The 20,622-nt window shown below is 39.6% G+C and overlaps 1 protein-coding gene across 2 annotated transcripts in view; it reads left to right on the top strand.

Moving 5' to 3' along the window:
- The window catches only part of CYFIP1 (cytoplasmic FMR1 interacting protein 1), a 73,636-nt gene that overhangs the window by 5,961 nt on the left and 47,053 nt on the right, over nt 1–20,622 (top strand). For both annotated transcript variants that reach the window (XM_027642815.1, XM_027642824.1), the window contains exons 2-11: nt 10,579–10,702; nt 11,297–11,386; nt 12,679–12,756; nt 13,773–13,874; nt 15,344–15,525; nt 16,854–16,950; nt 17,090–17,218; nt 18,427–18,531; nt 18,705–18,796; nt 20,054–20,171. In XM_027642815.1, the coding sequence (XP_027498616.1) occupies nt 10,586–10,702; nt 11,297–11,386; nt 12,679–12,756; nt 13,773–13,874; nt 15,344–15,525; nt 16,854–16,950; nt 17,090–17,218; nt 18,427–18,531; nt 18,705–18,796; nt 20,054–20,171 (1,110 nt within the window). In that variant the 5' untranslated portion in view covers nt 10,579–10,585. The remainder of the gene's footprint in view (nt 1–10,578; nt 10,703–11,296; nt 11,387–12,678; nt 12,757–13,772; nt 13,875–15,343; nt 15,526–16,853; nt 16,951–17,089; nt 17,219–18,426; nt 18,532–18,704; nt 18,797–20,053; nt 20,172–20,622) is intronic.

The following is a 20,622-nucleotide window of genomic DNA, read 5'->3' as shown; positions in this document are numbered from 1 at the left end:
TTTGGATATTAAAGAAAAGATACTTTTAAGCATAGATAATACAAATTCTCCTAAAATATCTTCCAGCTTATTTTTCAGATAAAGCCATGTAATTTTTTTTAACTGAAAGTGGAGAGAGTTGTATTTACCAGGTACTTACAGGTAGAGGAAAGGGGTGGGAATGACAGCAGACAGCCCATGTTTTAAACAGTAATTTTTATTTCGGCCTTTGTTCACTTTTTGAAGTCAAAATAAGGCAATGCTGAAGCCAGAGCTTCAGCTGCAGGCTTGCATTTAAAAAAAACCCCACTGGATATAATTAACTCCTGCCGTGTCATTGGGGGGCACATGCTGTAAGACGGAGCTGGATGCACAATGTGGAGGCATTGTGGAATGGGAGACTTGTGGAGCTGCCCCTGCATGGACAGCTGCCCTCAGCAGTGATGCAGTGGGTGTCCTTCCCAAAGGTGGGGGTGTTGCCAAGCAGACTCGACTGAGAAGCTGTAAGACTAACTTACAACCCTCTCTGTAACTGAGCTAAGGAAGAGAGTCTCTTCCGACTGAAACCATTCTATGATTCTAAATAAACAGTTTGTCTAAGGCTGAGGGGCTGTGTTGTTGCTTAGATTGAAATCTAAAGACTCCAGACCTTTGCCTTCGTATCTTTGTGGCTCCTCTCTCTTACCTGTAACATGACAGCCACCATCCACAGCTGTGCCCTTTTTGATTAAAGTAACAGCACTCCCTTTACACGACATACAAAGGGCAGCCAACCAAACTCACATTGAATTGAACGGGCATGAGCAATCTGTGACAGAAGTCTTCCTGCAGGATGAAAGGTGCCTGAGCCATGCCAGCCTAATTCCATGTGCACGTGCTTGTTCTCTCTTCTGTGGGGTGGTTATTGCTCTTGTCACTTCCTTTCTCATTCTTTGCAGGCTGTTTACACGGGCAGTGTTATCTTTGCTAAGAAATGAGAGAGCTTTTCACAACTGCTGAACATGCTGTAAGCCCTGTGCTTCTGTGCTAAACTTCAGTCTTCCCCAAAGCACTGCTGTGCAGCATTGCTTCCTAACACACCCATGCAGCAGCAGGAACAACCAGGAACAGAAGTATGGAAGAAATGCTCATTGAGGACAGCTGCAGGAGATAGCAGCACAGCAAAACTGGAAGCAAACAGAAGAGATTAAACAGGGCAGGGGAGGAGTGAACTGGGTGAGAGGAAAAGAACACAAAAAAGAGATGGAGAGTGAGTTAGTCAAGAAGAAATAAGATGAAATGGTGCAACTCAAAGATTTAATATCATTATTAAGAGGGTGAGGCAAGTAAGTGTAGAAAAATGGATCTCAGCACACCTAATCTATAATGACAGTGCTTAATTCTTTAACTTCATTTCAGCCTGAAGAGAGACCAAATATTGCAGAAGGAGGTTCATTTTGTACATAAGTTTAATTAGTTCACTCAGAACTAACTCAGCTCTGTAAGAATTAATTAGTAAATCAGCAGAAATCCCCTCATCCATCTAGCCCCACCAACATTAGAATTTTCTTTTTTTACTTGTGACTTTTATCTTGAACGTCAGACTTAGGTACACAGATAAAGCAAACCAAGCGAAACACCTCTGAGTTCTTGTAGCACAAGTGCCAGTGCAGAGGGGGTTGCATGCTGTGGAATAAGCTGCAGTGACAGGCCCTACCTTCTTATTCATGTGAGTGGGATACCTTTGGAGCAAATTTTAGAGACTTAGACCTCTCCCATACCATCATAATAGATTCTCGAATAGGTTCTCATTTTTGAAGTGTGTGCATTTTATGCTTGAGATTCCTACATGGGGATAGCATTTGACCCTATATTTTAACAGCAGCAAGTTTCATCTTTCCTCCAAAGTTTCAGGATGTGGAATGATGCTGCAGATGCATAGTACTGACCTGGCTGCCCTTCATCATACCTGGTCATTACTTGCTGCATTGTGCAGATGCTGCTCCTGTAGAATTAGTATGTGATCTGTGTGCTCCTGCTGGCTGCTAAAACAGCAGGGAAAAATAAACTCAGCCTTGTGATGACTTGGTAGCAAAGACACAGTGACTCCAGCCTTGTGCTATGATACGGGAGTGCTAGGGTTGCATTATTTTCTCTATTTGTGGGAGAGTTGTCTTATGGATGCTGTAAAAAGGAGGAGCTAGCAGACCTACACCTGGTGATAAGCATCAGGAAAGGCAATTCTGTCCTTTCATGACTCACCATGAGTCTTGATGCAGGCTTTGTCTGAAGAGCCTGAGACTCCCCATTCATAACCTATTGAGATGACAGTAGAGTGTCAGACCTTCCTGTTATTGGAAAGGTGCTTGGATTCGTCCAGGACATTGGAAGGGAATGGCTGTAGTTACTTGACAAGTGTAACCGATTGTCATCTGAGTCCTGGTGGTCAGTGTGTCTGCAAGCCGATTCAGCTATGTGACAGCATTGTTACAGCAGTGTCCTCCTGACCCTGGTTATCATGTGGGTGGGAGGGAGGAACAGTACTGACTCATTAAAGCATGGCTTTTAGGTTGCATAAATGGTGCTACTGTTGCTCACTGACACTGCTCAGAATTCACTTTTCCAGGTGACAAGACTGGTGTATCACTGAGTGCTGGAACCTTGTTTGCGCAGTCATAGTGAAGGTATTGCTTGTATGAAGAGATGGGGTTGCTTGTTGTGATGTTTCCCTGCAGGGGACAGAAGCTGGACAGGTACTAATGTGGGTCACATGAAAAATTCACACATGACTAAACACAAACAGCTTTTTGGGAAGTTGAGATTTTCTACAAAAAAAAAAAAAGGAAAACTTCCTCACATGCTTTCCCTCCAATCTGTGCCTGCTTTTGGAAGCCTGCTTTCTTCACTGCACCCATCCAATGGCAAGGCAAAACAGTTGACGTGAGCCACACCACCCTGTAGGAGTCTAATACTAAATTAATTGTTTCCATTATGTGACCCTTCTTCTGGGACTGTGATGTCGAATTGCGATAATTCAGTGCTGGAATTTTTGTTTTCCCTTTTTCACCTATTGAACCTTTTTTTCTTTTTATTCCAATCACAGACGTATTTCTGAAAGCTTAACAGTATGTCAAAGCTGTTGCACAAAAGACTGTCAGCTGCTGTTTGCTTTCTTCTGTCTTTTACTTTAATCAGGCAGGCCAATAAATGATGTGGAAAGCATTTTTCTTTGCTCCTTCAGCTTATGCAAATCTGTTGCTTAGGAACGAAAAGGAGCTCCAGTCCCAAAAGGAACATCTTAGGCTGATCCATTTGGCAAAAAGGCAGATTGTGCTGTCCAGAGCACAGAAAAAGAGCATTCAAACAGAGAAGATCCAGTGTGTTGGTGTTCTCTGAAGCACTTCAGTTATCATGCTGTTAAAATGTTTTCTGCTCACTCTGAATTGATAGGTAAGCAGCTGAACAGCCAAGGTGTTTGAAATTTAATTAAAATAGAACTAAAAGGGAATTTTTGAGGGACATCTTGGAGGTTTGAAATAAAATTTAATATTAGAGTAATTGCTATGCTGTTCTTGGAAGAAGAAATCTGATCCTTTTGTTCTTCCCTTTACAAGGGCCCTTTGAGACTGGAGTCTCATGGTTTAACTTGAGCAGAAATATTACACAGAATATTGAATCAAATTTTCTTAATAGAAAAATGATTTAATTGGTTTTCTGCAAGCCAGTAGCATAGGAGAATGAGATAATGGGACAGAAGAAACCTGAAAATGTTGTGTTGCTATAGGGATAAAACTTAAATTGTGCTACCATGCAAACCAATTCTATTCTTGTGGGAATGTTGTCATTAGTTTCCATGGAGTTTACTGGGGTTGGTCTCATAAACCCCAATTCAGCAGGCCATTCAATCATCTTTTTAAATATATCTCCATTTGAATTTCTTTCCTTCAATGCATGGACTGTGGAATACCTTTGTTTCTCCTTTTTAAAATTATATTCTTCTCTTCTTCCTCTTTAACTGCTGTACGTAAAATTTTCCTGATTTTCTTCATAGAATTCTGTCCTCTTAAGTAGGGTAAGATTTATTTATTTATTTATTTATTTATTTATTTATTTATGCCTGTTTTTAAAAGGCAAAACAAATCATATGGATACATATTTCAGTTAATGGATTGCACAACAATTGCAATCTTCAATATCCATGCCAGGCTTGAGACTATGTTTTAATTTAAAATTCAAAGATGCTTTTACAGACTTAGGAAAGAAGAGAGGCAATGTCAAAGGAAGTGCTGTTTGAAGTGCAGACATGCTTCCCCTTTGTCTTATTTTGAGCCTGGGAACATGTACAAGCAGTTGTAGATCAAATGTGTCTATTTAAAAACAAAATGTGACCAGTGGTTTGCAAATAGGCATAGGGCATCCCTTCCCAACATAATTTTTCAGTCAAATGAAACACTGTTCTCATCTGCAAAGTCAGAAAATATTCTAAAATTTCTGTAATCCAGCAATTTTTTGTTAATCATTGAAACTCCACCTTGATTATCTCACTCTTTGGCACGATCCTTCCCCCTTTTTTTATATGAAATAATTTTTTCCACTTAAAATTTCAGCATTTGAGATCCTTTTGGATTATGTAGAGCATACTCCTACCAAAACCAATTCCTCAAATGTCCCCAAACTCTCTGCTTTCTTGGGCTGTGTTCTCAAGCTAATATTTGCATGTGATGTATTGGTGTTGGACGTAGGCTGGTTTCTAGAGCTCACATTTTACTGGGTGCAGCGGGGGCCCGTTCTGTGCAGCGGGAGGTGGGGTGTGCTGCAGCACATTTGCTTGCCCCACTTGGGCAATTGCAGGAACACGTGGCTGAACGTGCTGTGGTAACTTCTTCCACAATGGGGAAAGAGAGAGAGACTGTGCTGGAGCGAGCCAGGCTTTGCTGATCCCAGCTCAGAGTGTGGTGTGTGGCCCCTGGCTGCCAGCTGTGGCCCAGAGCTGCTGATCCAGCCCTTTGGGACTGGAGGCCCCAAACTCTCCTCTCGAGTGGTGGGAACTTGCCCTGCAGTTGTGATATGATGTGTTTTTCCTGAACTGTTTCAAGCTGTTTGAAGTGGAACTATCTGCATTTTGAATGGATTCGTGCTTCATTTAAAGTCTGAGTTTTCTTGGAGTTTGTGGTTAAATGACTGAAAGAAAAAGCTTTGGAGAATTTCTTAATTTTGTTTTTATTTTTGTTTTGGTTTGTTGTTGGTTTTTTTTCTGAGATGTGTACTCTGCTCTCACTGCCATGGGGATATTCATTCAGGAGCAGATGGGACATACCTTGGTTTTCAACACTCTTTTTCAGCCAATGAGAAAATTGGGATGAATGATTCAAGGAAAGTTGCATCTGATAATTTTTGTGGTGAAGGGCTTTATTTTTCACCAGTAAGTAGATATCATCAAACCCAGTTATCTGAGGTTGAACTTTTATGTTGGGAATCAATGTCCTTTCAAAGCTCAACTGGATAGATTCTTAAGATGATTAGAGGACATTTCTGGAGAAGTCTTGGCGAAAGGCTAAAGAGGAACTGTGGTGATTTCTGCACTTATAACAAGGTCTCAATAAGGCTACAGTTACTTAAGTTCATTTGCTTTACCTGTATTTATTTATTTATTAATTTGGTTGCTGGCTACAAGTTACATCTGTTGGACTGTGTGCACCGTTGCTGAACATGTGTAAGAACTATCTCGTATCATAAGCGTATTTTTTCCTGTTTTAGCTATTTATAGGCTGAGTGCCTGACTTGTGTTTTGATCATTTCTTTAGTAAATAATCTGTCCTACTTAACTCTTTCACTGAAAGAAAACTTAAAACCTTCTTCATGTAACTACTTAACTCTCTAGAATTTGGGGGATTTTTTTTTACCTTTTAAGCTTGAGAGCAGAATAGTGTTAGTCCTCTCTCTCCCAGTGATTTTGAATTTAATGCTCTCTTCTCTCCTTTGTCAGTCCTTACCTTCTGCAGTTTTTATTATTTCTTCTGGTTAGTTCTGTATTTTTTTTGGTCCAAAACACTTTTCTCCTTAATTTGTCCCTGTTCATATTTTCTTCCAGATAGTCTGAAGCTTCAAGAAGCCCAAAAGAGCAGGGCTGGGAGATGCATGCTGTCTGTTTCCTGGTATACTTGGAATTAAGAATATAGATTTTCTACAAAGGCTTTGACATTCTGTGAGGATGGAGATGTGGAAATGGTGTCTCTACTAAGACTGACAATCATCTCCTCTAAATACCAAAGCAATGTTGTGAGCAGGGCACTGCTTACCACACAGCTGCATGGCTGAGAGCAACAGTACAGAATTAGGACATTTTAAAAAGATTGGCAACTCTTTTTTTGAGAATATGTTTCAATAATAATCCAGTTCTGAAAGTTAAATTAAAATGTAAACAATGCTGGAGGAGCTTCAAGATCAGTTGCCTTTTTTTGGCTGTTTTTTTCTCGTGGGCAAAGTGTGACAGAGGCAGCTCAGTGAGCTTCTTCACAAGGTCTTCTGAGCAGGTCAGGCCCACCTGGTTCTTATCTCCTTCAGAACTGAAGAAAAAGAAGAATATCTTAGTTTAGCATACTTCCACTAACGTACTTAAAGTTTACCCAAAACACCCTGAGACTGATACCTCTGATCCTTGGACATGGTGGGACTTGGCACTGTAAGGCTGAAGCTTGTTCAGAGACAGGGATTTTTTTGCTCTGAAATCCAGAAAAGGGAACTGAGAGAAAGCACAGATATTCCTCTCTCCTGCTTAGAAAGCTGACTCTGCTCATCTAACACCAAAATTTAGCAAGACAGGTTGCTGATCTGTGTGATTCTCTTTCCTGAAGGGAGGATTTCAGATACTGAATGCTTGAAATTGTGTTCTTGGAGTGCATTTTGACTTTATTGTTGTAATGATGGGTCATAGTACAAAGATACCAAAAATAAAAAGAGGATTATTTCAGAAGTAATACTTTCTGTCCTGGATAATCTCAGGTAGGTACTAAACTGAAAACACACAGCATTATAGGAATTTAGAAAGGAAGAAATTCTCACAACTTGTGTAAATTTAATAGTGTATCTATAATGATCAGTATGATTACAGCATTTTAGTCTGTTCTCATTTAGGTAAACTCCTTATCTGAATTTTTTTTTTTAAGTAGGTCTTTGAAATTTCTTATGTTCTCTGCCAAAAAGGAGTCTGTTAAAGTATTAGCTCTCCTTCTCAGTAATTTCAACTGTTAAAGACTCATAGTGAATGAGGCAAAGGAGTTTTGCCTCTTAAGGAATTGGGAATTTTACCTTTCTTAAATTAATTTTTCTGATCTTAGAGGGGAAAAAAGTTCTGGTTTTGCCAACCCTTCATCACTATACGTTAGAAACAGCCGTTGTCTTTTACAACTTGTTTTATCAAGAACAGCAGCATCAAAGAAAGGAGAAAAAAAAACCCCTGAACTTCAAGGAAATCTTTTCTGTCCTGATCCCAGGTCTTCCACATCAAAGAAGGAGATGGTGTGGACTGTGCAGTGGTGTCGCCTGGCTGTGGTACATTGTCTCCTGGCTAACACAGCTGGGAGTGTAGCTGAGCTCCAGCCATCCCCCCACTGTTGCCACTGTCAAACCTATGCTGCTCACTGCTCGGGGGGCAGAAGGGAAGCATGAATCACCCCTTCACAACATTTGCAAAAGTGTCAAAGATGGGTGGGAAGGAGCTGCTTCCTCTTTCATGTCTTGCTAGGTACAGAGTACAAGGGCTAGAAGAACAGAAGCGTTGCACTTGGCCAAGGAAACACCAGATGTGTGGATACCTTTGGCAAAGTTGCAAAGTGGAGCTGTCAGCAAGCAACCTCAAAACAAGAAGATGTTTGTAACTGTGTTGTAACATTTGTGTCCAATGGTTTATGTGTTCCTGGTCTGAAAAATGCTGATCTGTCTTTGGGAAATCATGCTGAAGGGCTTGGAAAAATGTACCTTCCCGTATTTCTTTTCACAACCCAGAGGACAGCAGGAAGCTTTTGTTTCTTGGTTGGGCCTCTGGTCTGATAGTGAGGCATTCCCAGAGTTGTGCTATTAATTACATGGCAGTGTAAGTCAACTGGGACTTTGGTTTTCATTTTTAAATTACTTTTCAAGTATTTAAAAAAAAATTCCACAGATAGTCTGAACATAGAAAACTGATGGTGGAGGATTGCAATTGTAAATATTGAGGCCAAAAGTGTGCAGGTATGCTTTCTGAAATAGGATGTATGGGGATTAAGGGCCACATCTTCAGAATATTTGCTTGTAGTGCTGAGGAAACATAAGTCAGGAGCCTGGCGTTTGTGAATGCCTGACACTGTTCTGCAACAGGGGCCCGAGTCATTGATGGACCACGTTTTAGGAGGAGAAGGAAGATGTGTGGATTGAGGAAAGGATGTTGATACTTTTTGTGGTTTCAGTGGCAGCTCCCCTTTACACAGATAGGTGCAGTAATTTTTTGGTGTAGAATGGCCAGATGTTTTTTGCTATGGGTTTTGGAGCATGTTGTGCTTTCTTGGAACCAATGCTTTGTGGCCGTTTGCCTGTCCAGTGGGAGAGAGGGCTATGTGCCTATTGGTCCCACCACTGGCACATCCTGGAGCAGCTGCACAATTGGGTGTTTCTGCTTTGACAGAGAGGCTAAGAGAGGAAAAGTTTCAAGTTGGAAGGAGCCTCTCAGTTAAAGTAACCTATGTAAAGTGTTGTACTCTTTTCTTTTTTTAGCTAAAGTTTGAATTTATGGATACTCAGACTCATATATAGAGTACGTATAGGTACTCAGACTCATCTGTAGATGTTCTGACTTCTTCTCCCTGTTTCCTCTGGGGTAAAACTATTCAGTCTGACCTCCTCACTGAACTTTTGCCCAGCCATGGAATTTTTTTGGCATGTACTCATTTATGGAAGGGAGGATGCCATGTTTTTTGCTGGTCTCTAATTTGAGAATAATTGTGGTTCTTGTATTGGAGCTCGATCTGGGTGTAAGCAGGTGTTGTGCAAGCATCCTAGTGCTGGAATGCCAGCCAGCACTCCTGTCAGTCCAGTTCTTCATCCTTTTTTTTGGCAAGGATCACAAGTTGCACAATATGGGTGTTTGTTTAGTTATTTTAACAAAAACTCCTACACTCAGGCTGGAAGCAAGGTTTGGGCCTGGGCTTCAGGAAACAGACCCCTGGATCTTTCTGTTCATTGTTTGTAAAGCTTTTGGTGAGCTCTCTCCATCTGGAGTACATTAGCTTTGCAGCAATCTCTTGGGACACGGGATTGGTCTCTGGAGGCAGATAGGTAATCACTTATGGTTGTTTCCTTTCCTTTGGTTTGGGTTTTGGTTCTGTTTTTTTGTCAGCTGAGCACTTCTTTGAAGGCAAAGCTGCTGTTTCAGTGGAGCTTTCCCCAGGAATCTAAAATTAGGCAAGAGAAAGTGAGGAGATATTTCTACCAGGCCAATAAAAGTGCAGTGAGTGGTGGCATCGCCAGCCCATGCCAGCTGTCTTGCAGTGAGCTTTTGTTAAATCTGCGCTGGGATCTGCTTGCACCCTCCCTGTATGTGGGGACATCATGGTTCCACGGGGGTGACACATGCCAAACAGGGTCCTGCTCCTCTGGGATATGGGTCCTTCAGTGTTCCTTCCCTCCTGGTTAGAGCCAGGGTCAGTGCTCAGCTGATCCTTTTACTCAAAGTGCTTGGTTTTGCTGTGGTAAGTGAAGGAAAATAACTTGCAAAGCCCTACAGAAAAAGAGAAATAACTTGATTAGAGGTGTTACCTTAAACTTTTTTACTCCACTGAGGAGAATGGGTAGACCATTATACAAAAGTGGGTGATTAAATTGTTCCACCCCATACTTTCTTCCTAAAATTTCACAGAATCACAGAGTGGATAAGGTCGGAAGGGACCACAGTGGGTCGTCTGATCCAACCTCCTTGCTCAAGCAGGTCATCCTAGAGCACATTGCACAGGATTGCATCCAGATGGTTCTTGAACATCTCCGTTGAGGGTGACTGCACAGCCTCTCTGGGCAGTCTGTTCCGGTGCATGGTCACTGGTCACAGATTGCCCAGATTTCTTCCCATTGCTGTTCTTGGTTCAAAACCGCATGCAGTGACAGCAGTTGAAGGTGTATGGAGATTGCCATGACCCTGAGGGGTTTTGGACTTCTCTATCACTAACTACCCAAAGCAGATCCAGATGTCCTAGGAAATGAAACACTGGAGACTGGTCTGGGTGTAGTAGCTGTGCATAAGATTTTGATAGAACGTTGGCTCGAACTGAGCGTTAGATGTCATCCTTTCTCTATTTTTGGTGTGTTTCTGATGTGCAGCAGTGGAGGAAGAGAAACATTTCTCAACTCCTAAAAGTAAGGACGAGACTGTTAGTTCCAAAAGTCTTTCTTAAACTTGTATACTAAAACTGACTGAGTTTCTGTTTGACTATTTCTCTGCCATTGTGGTGGAAGGGAAACTTCCCATTTCCCACAGTATAAGTAGTTCCCTGCTCTTCATATTACTCATGTGTTTACTGTGTATGTAGTAACACACACAAAGTTATATGTATGTGCATATGCATATCTGTATGTATGTATGTATTTTCTAACCAGGTGCAAAATGACTGCTCAAGTAACACTGGAGGATGCCTTGTCCAATGTGGATCTCTTGGAAGAATTACCATTGCCAGATCAGCAACCATGTATTGAACCCCCACCATCATCTCTTCTTTACCAGGTATATTGTCATTGCAGGAAAAAGAGTTTTTCCATTGTTAGGAAAGAGTACCTGCTTTTCAAAAAAAACCCAGCTGCCCAAACCCAAAGTGTCTTAATATTGACTATATATATATACATATATATATAAATTCTTTTCATACAATCATAGAACGGTTTGGGTTAAAAGGGATCTTAACGATCATCTAGTTCCAACCTTTGTGCCATGGGCAGGGACACCTTCGACTAGACCAGGTTACTCAAAGCCCTGTCCAGCCTGGCCTTGAACAATTCTAGGAATGGGACTTCCACAACCTCTCTGGGAAACCGGTTCCAGTGCCTCACCACCCTCACAGTCAAGAGTTTCTTGCTAATATCTAATCTAAACCTGCTCTCTTTGAGTTTGAATCCATTCCCCCTTGTTCTATTACTACATGTCCTTGTAAAAAGTCCCTCTCCAGCTCTCTTGCTGGCCCCCTTTAGGTTCAGGAAGGTGCTATAAGGTCTCCCAGAGCCTTCTCTTCTCCAACCTCAACAATACCGGGTCTCTTGGGTTTTCTTCATAGGAGTGATGCTGCTGCCAAAGATTTAATTCTGTATTTTCCTTTCGCTGCAGCCAAACTTCAACACTAATTTTGAAGACAGAAATGCATTTGTCACGGGCATTGCAAGATACATTGAGCAAGCTACAGTCCATTCTAGCATGGTAAGTAGATGTTCTGGTAAGATGAAGAAGTGTGCAGCTTTTCTTTTTTTTTCCCCAACGTATTTAAAATTTTTTTAAATTACCTTTCTTCTTTATCAACCAATGTTGTTCAGAGGTTCCTGCTTTCATTGTGCATTTTCCCAGTATTCTGAGGCTAGTTAGTTCTATTGACAGCTAGCTGCTGTAACTTGAGTGAAAAATTACCTTCCATCGACCCAAATTTCCACTATTTCTGTCACCATTAAACACTATTAGTTTAATGGTGTTGAAAGGTTTTGTTGGCTTCCTCACTGAGGAGTATGTATGTTAGTGGTTTATTGGCATTCTTTTGTGTAAGGTATTCTGTGGTTTTAACAGTTCCACAATAGATGGTAAGAATTCATGCTAGTAATTCCATCTCTGCTGACGGTGTAACTTTTTTGGGATACAAAAAAACCTACAGGCTGCCACTGCTGGTCTGTACTGAACTTGTTCTCTTTTCATGGCATTCTTGGAAAATGAGGAATAATATGTCTTGTGATTCTAGAGGCCAGTTCACAAATGGTGAAGTGGACAGATAAAGCATCTGGTTACATGCTACTGCAAATTATGTGTGTTTACACCAATCTACTTACAAAATTATTTGGTGACTCCTTAACCTGTTTTGATTGTGTGGATATTGTTGTATGTCTCCTTTCCCATGTAATAAAGGATACTGCTCTGCATGTGTGGACTCTTTTATCCTTGACCATTCCATCTGGAGTTCCTAAATTTAAAAAGAAAAATAAACACCATCCCATCACACTCTCCCCTCAGATTGACCTTTTTATTTATGCTTATAGACCACAGTGTCTTTATTTTTGGGAAGAAGGAACAACACAAAAACCAATCTCATCTGGGGAGATGATAATTTTTGTCATTAGATAAGCACAATTGTTGCAGTTGTTGATTAGTGATCTGATAAATACTTGTTTGTTTAAGTGGGATGATGATGATGATGTGAATTCTCTCAGAATTAGGTGGATGACTGAGGATAAATGGAATTTTTTTAGCTGCTGGATTATAGGCAAGCCGCACATCCATAGTGGATCAGCTCTTGTATGTGTAATATGTCAGATGAGCCTATGAATTATGGTAATACTGTTTTACATACATACATTATGATGTATCATTCTGCTTACAATATACGTGTGTTTGTGCATAAACAGTCTGATAGGAGAAATAGGTTTGTTTGGACAAGGGTTTGGAATGATGGAAGACACATGGATTTGCCCCTTTTTTATTACCATGCCTAATTATATTCTTTCCTACAGAATGAAATGCTAGAAGAAGGTCAGGAATATGCAGTCATGTTATACACATGGAGAAGCTGCTCAAGAGCCATTCCTCAGGTAAAGGATGAAAATTGTGCTGCCATGCATGTCTTGTTTTAGTGTGGAGCTGCACAGATAGAGCTTTGTCAATGAGCTCCAAAATGGAGTCTACTTTGATTCCTGAATCATGAAACTGGTCATGCTACTATAGCATGGAGTCTTTTAGCACCTGGGGACCAGTTGGATTTTTTTTTTTTTTTTTTTAAATAAGGTGCCTATAGTAATACCTCATGGGTTTTGTGTCAATCTTTGTTCAAGAGTAGTATAGGGGTAACGTACTTTAGAAGGGAAATTTTGATTGTGGGATCTGTTTGGGGTCCAAATTTCATTCAAAAGAATGGACCCTTCCCACTCCCCAGCTTAATACTTAGGTTTAACAACTAGCATAGCATGTCACAATTAACATTCAGATTAAACATTAAAGTTTCTAGACAACTTAGATAGTCACTTTCTAAATGTCAGAGCTATGTAGTGTTTTCTTGATCTGTATACAAAAATAAAACACTGAGAATAGGTGATAAGTCAGCTTTAAGTGTCTGGGAATGGTTGTACAGGCAGGGGGTAGGAAGAATATTAAGATGTATTAGAAAACCAAACAAAATTATTCATGAACTGACTCCTTCCTTTACGAAGAATTTGTAATGCAATAATTTTTGTTATGAAATGCAAGGAAGACATATCCTGTAGTTTAAATATTCAAAGCAGAAGTCAGGTAATCTGTTTTAATTTCTAGTTCTGGCCCTATTTTAGTGCATGATTTTGAGCAAGTGGCTTAATGTGGAAAGAATATTGTTCTAACCATACAGAGGTGTTTGACAACTAAATTACTTGCTGTGAAGTAATAGAAAAATCTTAGAATTTTTTTTTTTTAAGCACAATTAAACTTAGAAGGCTTAAGCATAAGATTACCAAACCTGGAAATTTTTGTCTTAAGTTTGTCTCTTTAGGATGATAGTGCATTTTCTCAGGATCTTAGTTTCTGAGGCTTTATCATGGAAAGTTCCAAGTGTAATGATGTCTTTAATTATCCTCAGGTCAAGTGCAATGAGCAGCCTAACAGAGTAGAAATTTATGAGAAAACTGTGGAAGTTCTGGAGCCAGAAGTCACAAAACTGATGAATTTTATGTATTTTCAGGTAAAAGAAATGTCAACAAAATTTGTCAGTAGGCTTGTAATTCTATATTATTATTTTGTATACTTGATGTTGTGTGCCCAGATACTGAACCTAGTCATTATACTTCAGAAAAAACCCACCATATACTCTCCCAGAAGGGGAGAATTTCTAGTGCCTCTCCTAAACACTAGGCAATCTCCTGTAAGACTTTCAACATAAAATCAAAGGTAATTGTGTATAGTCCCTGTGCAGCACATGAGGACAGAGATCTGGCACTTTAGGAAGAAAGGAAATAGAAATATAATGCGTTTCACATGTACACATAAAAACATCTCAGCACAGAAACCATTTGCTGGAGAATGAGGGATCCACAAGACTGGACAACAGAACAGCAGGTGCAACTTGGCTATGGCAATTTATAGCTGGGGCAAGCGAACCCAGTTGCTGTGACCTGCCAGCCACCCGAGCTGGAGAATAGCAGTCTGTCTTGCTTTCTCTTCCCTCCTGGCAGCTTGCCATTTATTTCAATGGACTGAGGATGTTTCCAGGCATTATTCAGAGCTGGAGCAGCTAGGGCCTGCAAGGGTCAGAGCACACAGGAAGAGGAGACTGAATAAAATGTAATATTTCCTGTCGTCTTCCCCAGCCGGAGGGGTCTTACTGCGTACAATCAATCTCCTTTTATTCAAGCAGATTAGTACTCTAAAGTCAGAACAGATTCTTCTTTATATTTGAAGTTATTGTCTCTTTTGTATCTGTAATTTCCATCTGAAATGGCTCTACTCTGTGCTTGGAAATAAGCTCTCAAATAAACATGTGCCATATGGTGTGCTGTGGATTTTTTTGTTTGTTTGAAGAGAACATACCTATAATCTGCCTTGTAATGTATATACACTTCCTCACTAAAGAGCATCAAATCACTTGTCTCGAATGGATTTTGAACTTTGTACAATCGCAGAACAGTTTGGGTTGGAAGGAATCTTGAAAGATCATTTAGTCCAACCTCCCTGCAGTGATTAGGGGTATTTTTAACCCGACCAGGTTGCTCAGAGCCTCATCTAACCTTGTCTTGAACAATTCCAGGGATGGGGCATGCATGACCTCTGATCAACCAGTGCCTCATCACCCTCATTATAAAAAATTTCTTCCTTATACCCAATCTAAATGGACCCTCTTTCAGTTTTAAACCATTGTCCCTTGTTCTGTTTTTTGTTTATACTTTTATTACCTTTATCTGCAAAGAAGAACCTTGACTCTCGTGTCAAGCAAGCTCTGTGGCAAAAATTACTGATGCCACTTGTAGCACACATCAAGTTCACAGATAGAGTTGGAAGACCTGTGCTGATGCCTTGCTGGTTTTGCATGCTTTAAACATTTTTCCGCTTCAGTGGAGCTTTTCACTGGACCAGCTCTAGGTACATGATGAAACTTTTTCCCTGGAAACGTCATGGCTTTTACTCCCTGTTTCTTCTCTCTTTTTCCCCCAACAGAGAAATGCAATTGAAAGATTTTGTGGGGAGGTGAGGCGCTTGTGCCATGCGGAGAGAAGGAAGGACTTTGTGTCTGAAGCATATCTGATCACACTGGGCAAATTCATCAACATGTTTGCCGTATTGGATGAGTTGAAGAATATGAAGTGCAGCGTGAAGAACGACCATTCAGCCTACAAGCGGTAAGTGGAAAGGAGCAACAGCACCTGGGTTTCTGCTGTCAGGATACAGGCCTCCCACGAGATGGCAGCAGTTGCTCTTTTTCTGACAGTTTTTTCTTCAACAATACTCTCTTCACGTGTGGGACAGATTACCTTGAAACTAGGGATGGATTGACTGCAGTTAGGCGGTTGAGTACATCTGTTTTCTTTCTGCTGTTCTTCCAGCAGCAAAAGGTTTTTCTGCCTTTTGATGCCAAACTCCCAATTACTTATGTCTTGTTGTATGCATATACTTTGTTCAGTAAAGCTTCTATTTTTTAAGTTTGAGAAGAAACTGGCTTTCTGGTCACTTGTGCTACTCTCATTCTATTCTATTTTATTCTTGGCATCCACTTTTGACATTTGTAGCTGACATTTCAGCTTTGCTGTTTAAGAGCATTGTGACCATGGGTGTAGCAGGGAGGGTAGGGCATGGATATCAGTAGCCGAGTTTTGTACTTGAGCTACCAGATGGTATCAGATATTTTCTGTTGAACACAGTGGTCAGAGCAGTAGGGGAAGACAGCCTTTATGCCATCTGTAGCATCTGTGGCCTTTCATAAAGAAAACTATTCAGGCAATGACTAGCCCATTTTGCCTATGCTGTTTCTACTTACATGAGACTTAGTTTCTACCTCCACCTGTTGTAGTTGTTGTGCCTGGAGACCTCCTAAACTTACCTGATTTGCCTTTCTTTTTGTTTGGAGGTGTGCTTCTAGAGGCCAAACTCTTGTTTTCTGGAAGGCTGACTTTTCCTGGGTTGTTGTGTGTCTTGGATCTATAGAGCCACAGCTGCACGCATCAGTTGAAGGATATACCCAAAGTTTTTTGGTTTGGGTTTTATTGGACCTTTAAACTAGGGTGTAGTGGGGGGTTTGGGATGGCAAATCAGTATATTTTGGATAAATTAAGTCCATTTCTCTTCTAGTGAATTTTTCACCCCCTTTTTTTTTTTTACCATTTTCTTAAAAAACCTTCTCCTTTATGAAATAGGGTCTTGACAGTTTTGAGTCCGTAGCCTATGTTTAAATAACTCACTGTTATAAAACTGTGGCAAAAGAAGTACTTGTTGTGTCTGCCCAGTTTTCTTTCTGCGTCATTCAGGAATTTGGAGGTGGAAGATAAAGTGAGGTTGACAATCCTTTAGGGTCAGTGAATGATACGCTATTGTACTGGCACTTAAAGGTGTGCTGATGACTTAGGGTTCCACTGACATATTTGGGAATGGATGTGTTTCTGTTGAGTGGGGATGGATTTGCTTACAAACAGTCCTGGCTAGGGGCAATACTGTTTTTCTTTTGTTTTTAAAGAGCTGCTCAGTTCTTGCGGAAAATGGCAGATCCTCAGTCCATTCAAGAATCCCAGAACCTCTCCATGTTCCTTGCCAACCACAACAAGATAACACAAGTAAGCTTTAACTGTCTTTTTGCAAATTACCTAGTGCTTTACAAAACTATTAAAGTAAAACTCTTCCAGTTTGGTGGTAATTATTGTTCACCAAGAAGTATAACTAGTTGACTAATATCCTTTCTTCTTTTTTTTCCAGTCTTTGCAGCAACAGTTGGAGGTGATTGTTGGCTATGAAGAGCTGCTTGCAGATATTGTGAATTTGTGTGTGGACTACTATGAAAACAAAATGTATCTAACACCCAGTGAGAAACATATGCTTTTGAAAGTAGGTTTCTTTTGGGTACAAAATTAAAAAGGAATGTTGAGACAGGACACAGATGTTTGAATTCCCGATTGTTTGTGCTTTGGCTTTTTTTAAGAAACCAGATTAACCAAATAACTCAAATTACTCCTTTCCCCCACGCATTGTCTTTATTATATTACATGCTAAATGTATTTATAAAGCTTCTAATCCATTTTTCTTTTTCATAAGTTGAAGTTGACCCAATTGAACCTACATCCAGTCCTATGGAATGTTTCTATGAAGTATGACAGCAGAAAGGAACTGCTACATTTTAGTTTAGATATGTGGCAAGTTTGTATAAAAAACTTTTGGAAGTGAGGCTGCGTATGAAATGTTTCAGGGAATAAGTATTTTAAAATTAGGATTAAAAAGTAAATTTTGTTAGCTTGAATATGTACATGAGTAGGAGGGTGGTAGGCAATATGAAGTGTAGTTGATCTTAGCTCCGTGTCTTGCTGTGGAAGAAAAGATAGAGAGTAAGAACGTAAAATATGCCTCAAATATTTGAGTCACTTCAGCATTTAACTTCTGAAGAGCTCTGTTTGTTAGGACCAAATGAAAGCATCCTGAAACCATACACAAACTCTAGAGCATTTGCTTTCTGTCTGCAGGAATGTCCAATGTGACTTTGATATTTAGGCCTTTTGTCTGGTAAATGCTTGCTTAGAAAACAGTAAGTGGCTATGCTTGGCTCCTGTAAATACCAGATTATAACTCTATGTTAATGAATAACTTGGACGAAATGTAATTAGATCTTTTTTAGATCCATTGGAGCTCTTACGTGTGTGCTTCAGAGTTGCGCTGGAAGCCATAAAAAGCAATCACTCAGAGATGTTAGATCTAAATTTCTGTTACAGATCAATTTGCACCTACAGAGTTATAGTAAATACAAATGAAAAAAAACCCTGTCTAAAATTAGCCAGCCTCTAGTTTCAGTGAGGTGGAGTTTTTTGTATGCTAAACCTTTATACAAATGAATAGCAACTTCTAAGGATAACTGATCAGGCTAATGTTAATGTAAAAACTACTAATGTACATGTAATAAAAGAATACTCATAAATGTATGTATTTGAAAATATGTTCTGTTTGAAGGAGGTTGGGTGTTTCAAGATTGTTTTTAAAATGTTACCAACAGGTTTTTACCTCTGGAAGTCCTTTTGTGAAAAGGATTGATTTTTTTTCTTTTTCAGGTAATGGGTTTTGGATTGTACCTGATGGATGGAAGTGTCAGTAACATCTATAAACTGGATGCAAAGAAAAGGATAAATTTAGCCAAGATAGACAAGTACTTTAAGGTTGGTTAAGATGTGATCTTAGTATGTGATTTTAAAGGTAATTCTACTTGCATTTTAAATATAATTCAATAGAATAAAGATCACTTTGGATTATACTATGGGTAAATAATGGTTTCCTTTTACTAAGATTTGTGTTAATAATTTATCTAATCTGATTTATTCCCTGTGTACAGCAGTTGCAGGTTGTCCCGCTGTTTGGTGACATGCAGATTGAACTTGCAAGATACATTAAGACCAGTGCCCATTATGAGGAAAATAAATCCAGGTAAGAGGGAGAAGGAGGCAGAGTGGAGCATCTGGGCTGGGGAAAGTCATACCCTTGATTATTTCCATAATCACCTTGTAGTCTGTAGGTCTGTAGTAATTAATGGGATTTTCACCTGGTCATTTTTGTGGTGTGGGTATTTCGCTATTAATGTGATTCATGTAATAGATACAACTGAAGAAACAGTTTGTTTAAAAGCATTTCTCTGCTGCTGAGCTTATTCTTGTATCTGTGACATTTCTTATCACCTGAGTTGGAAGAAATTAATTTTATCTTGTACTAATTTAATTTTTATTTTTTCCTTAAATATGAAACTTTCTTTAAAAGAAATGAAGGATTTTACTAAGCAAGGTGAGCAGTAGTAGTGCATGGGTAAATAGGCATGTGTACATTGTACATGGAGCAGCAACTTAGCTTGCCTCCCCACTCTTTTTGATTTATTTTTTTTTGGCTAGGTGTGCAGCACAGCAAAATGTTTGGAAAATGCAGCCAGTTTCTGCACAAATGGTTCCATGGTTTATGGTTATTGCTTTGTTTTAGTGAACGTTTCTGTGCTTCTCCAAGACCTTTCCTCCATGCAGTTACATGAATTCAGAATGTTGTGCTTTGCATTTTAATTCCTGCAGAAAAAAACATATAACCTGCATGTAATTGCTAAGAGAAAATCAACAGCAATGGGCCTACTGAGCTACTAAAAATATGAGGCTACTTAACATGATGTTCTTGATAGCATGTTTTCTTACCTCTTGATAACATGTTAATAGTATTTAATAATGCCTTTTTTATAGTTGGGAACATACTGTACTCTCTTCATAGTTAAACAAGAAAAAACATCCAAAGGTAGCTAGATATGTCTTACAGCCTACACCTATACTTCTGCCCGACCTTTCAAACCTTTTAGGTCTTGTTCCTAAGTGTATGCCCCTGAAGAGAGATGCTGGTTTGTATTTCATAGCAACAACCTTTAAAAAAAACAAAAGAAAAACCCCCAAAACAGAAAAGAAAAATTTTGGGGTCTTTTTCTTAAGACTTGGAAGGAATGCTGTTTGAACTCAGCAGGGCCGTTCATCACTGATGGATTGTGCAGGGTTAGAGGTAGAGGTGTGAAGAGAGCAAAGGCCTCAAATAGCAGAGAAGGAAGATGTAAAAAAAAAACAAACAAACCAAAAAGTATTGTGAATCTTTCTTTGCAGTATCAGTTGTGCTGTTTGTTGCTAAAACTGATTTATGTGGCATTTTTTTTGTCTTCTGAAACAGATGGACATGCACGTCTTCCAGCAGCAGTCCCCAGTACAATATATGTGAGCAGATGATCCAGATCAGAGAAGACCACATGCGTTTCATATCAGAACTGGCTCGTTACAGCAACAGTGAGGTGTGTGGGTTTAGAGCTACATGTGCATATTTCACATCACTCACTAACAGTTATTGTTAAATATCTGAAGAGCAGGAAAACATGCTAGGAAAATGACAAAACTTGATCATCTGAGTCAGGAGCTGGCTGCAGGGCTAGTATCCATTCTCTGCATTATATTTGCTTTATTTAAATTTAAAGTAATAATGACACATCATACAAAGTGCAATCTCCTTCTGCCTCTTTCCCTCTATATTTCTAGGATAAATGCCCTAAAACTTTTGCTATGTCTTTTTTAGAATATATTGTCTAGCCCTTACTCCAAACAGGTGCTTGTAACAATTTAAATGAAACTAAAAGTTAAGGGATTAGTAAAGGAAAACTGAAGTGCACATGTATGTATACACATACTTGTATATATAATCAATATAGAACATATAACTATGTATATTATATATAATTGATGTCTTGA

Source organism: Corapipo altera, unplaced genomic scaffold (genome assembly GCF_003945725.1).
Source record: "Corapipo altera isolate COAL_440 unplaced genomic scaffold, ASM394572v1 0, whole genome shotgun sequence".
Taxonomy (NCBI): domain Eukaryota; kingdom Metazoa; phylum Chordata; class Aves; order Passeriformes; family Pipridae; genus Corapipo; species Corapipo altera.
The sequence above is the reverse complement of the archived record's forward strand: the minus strand, read 5'-3'. Positions and strand labels throughout refer to the sequence as shown.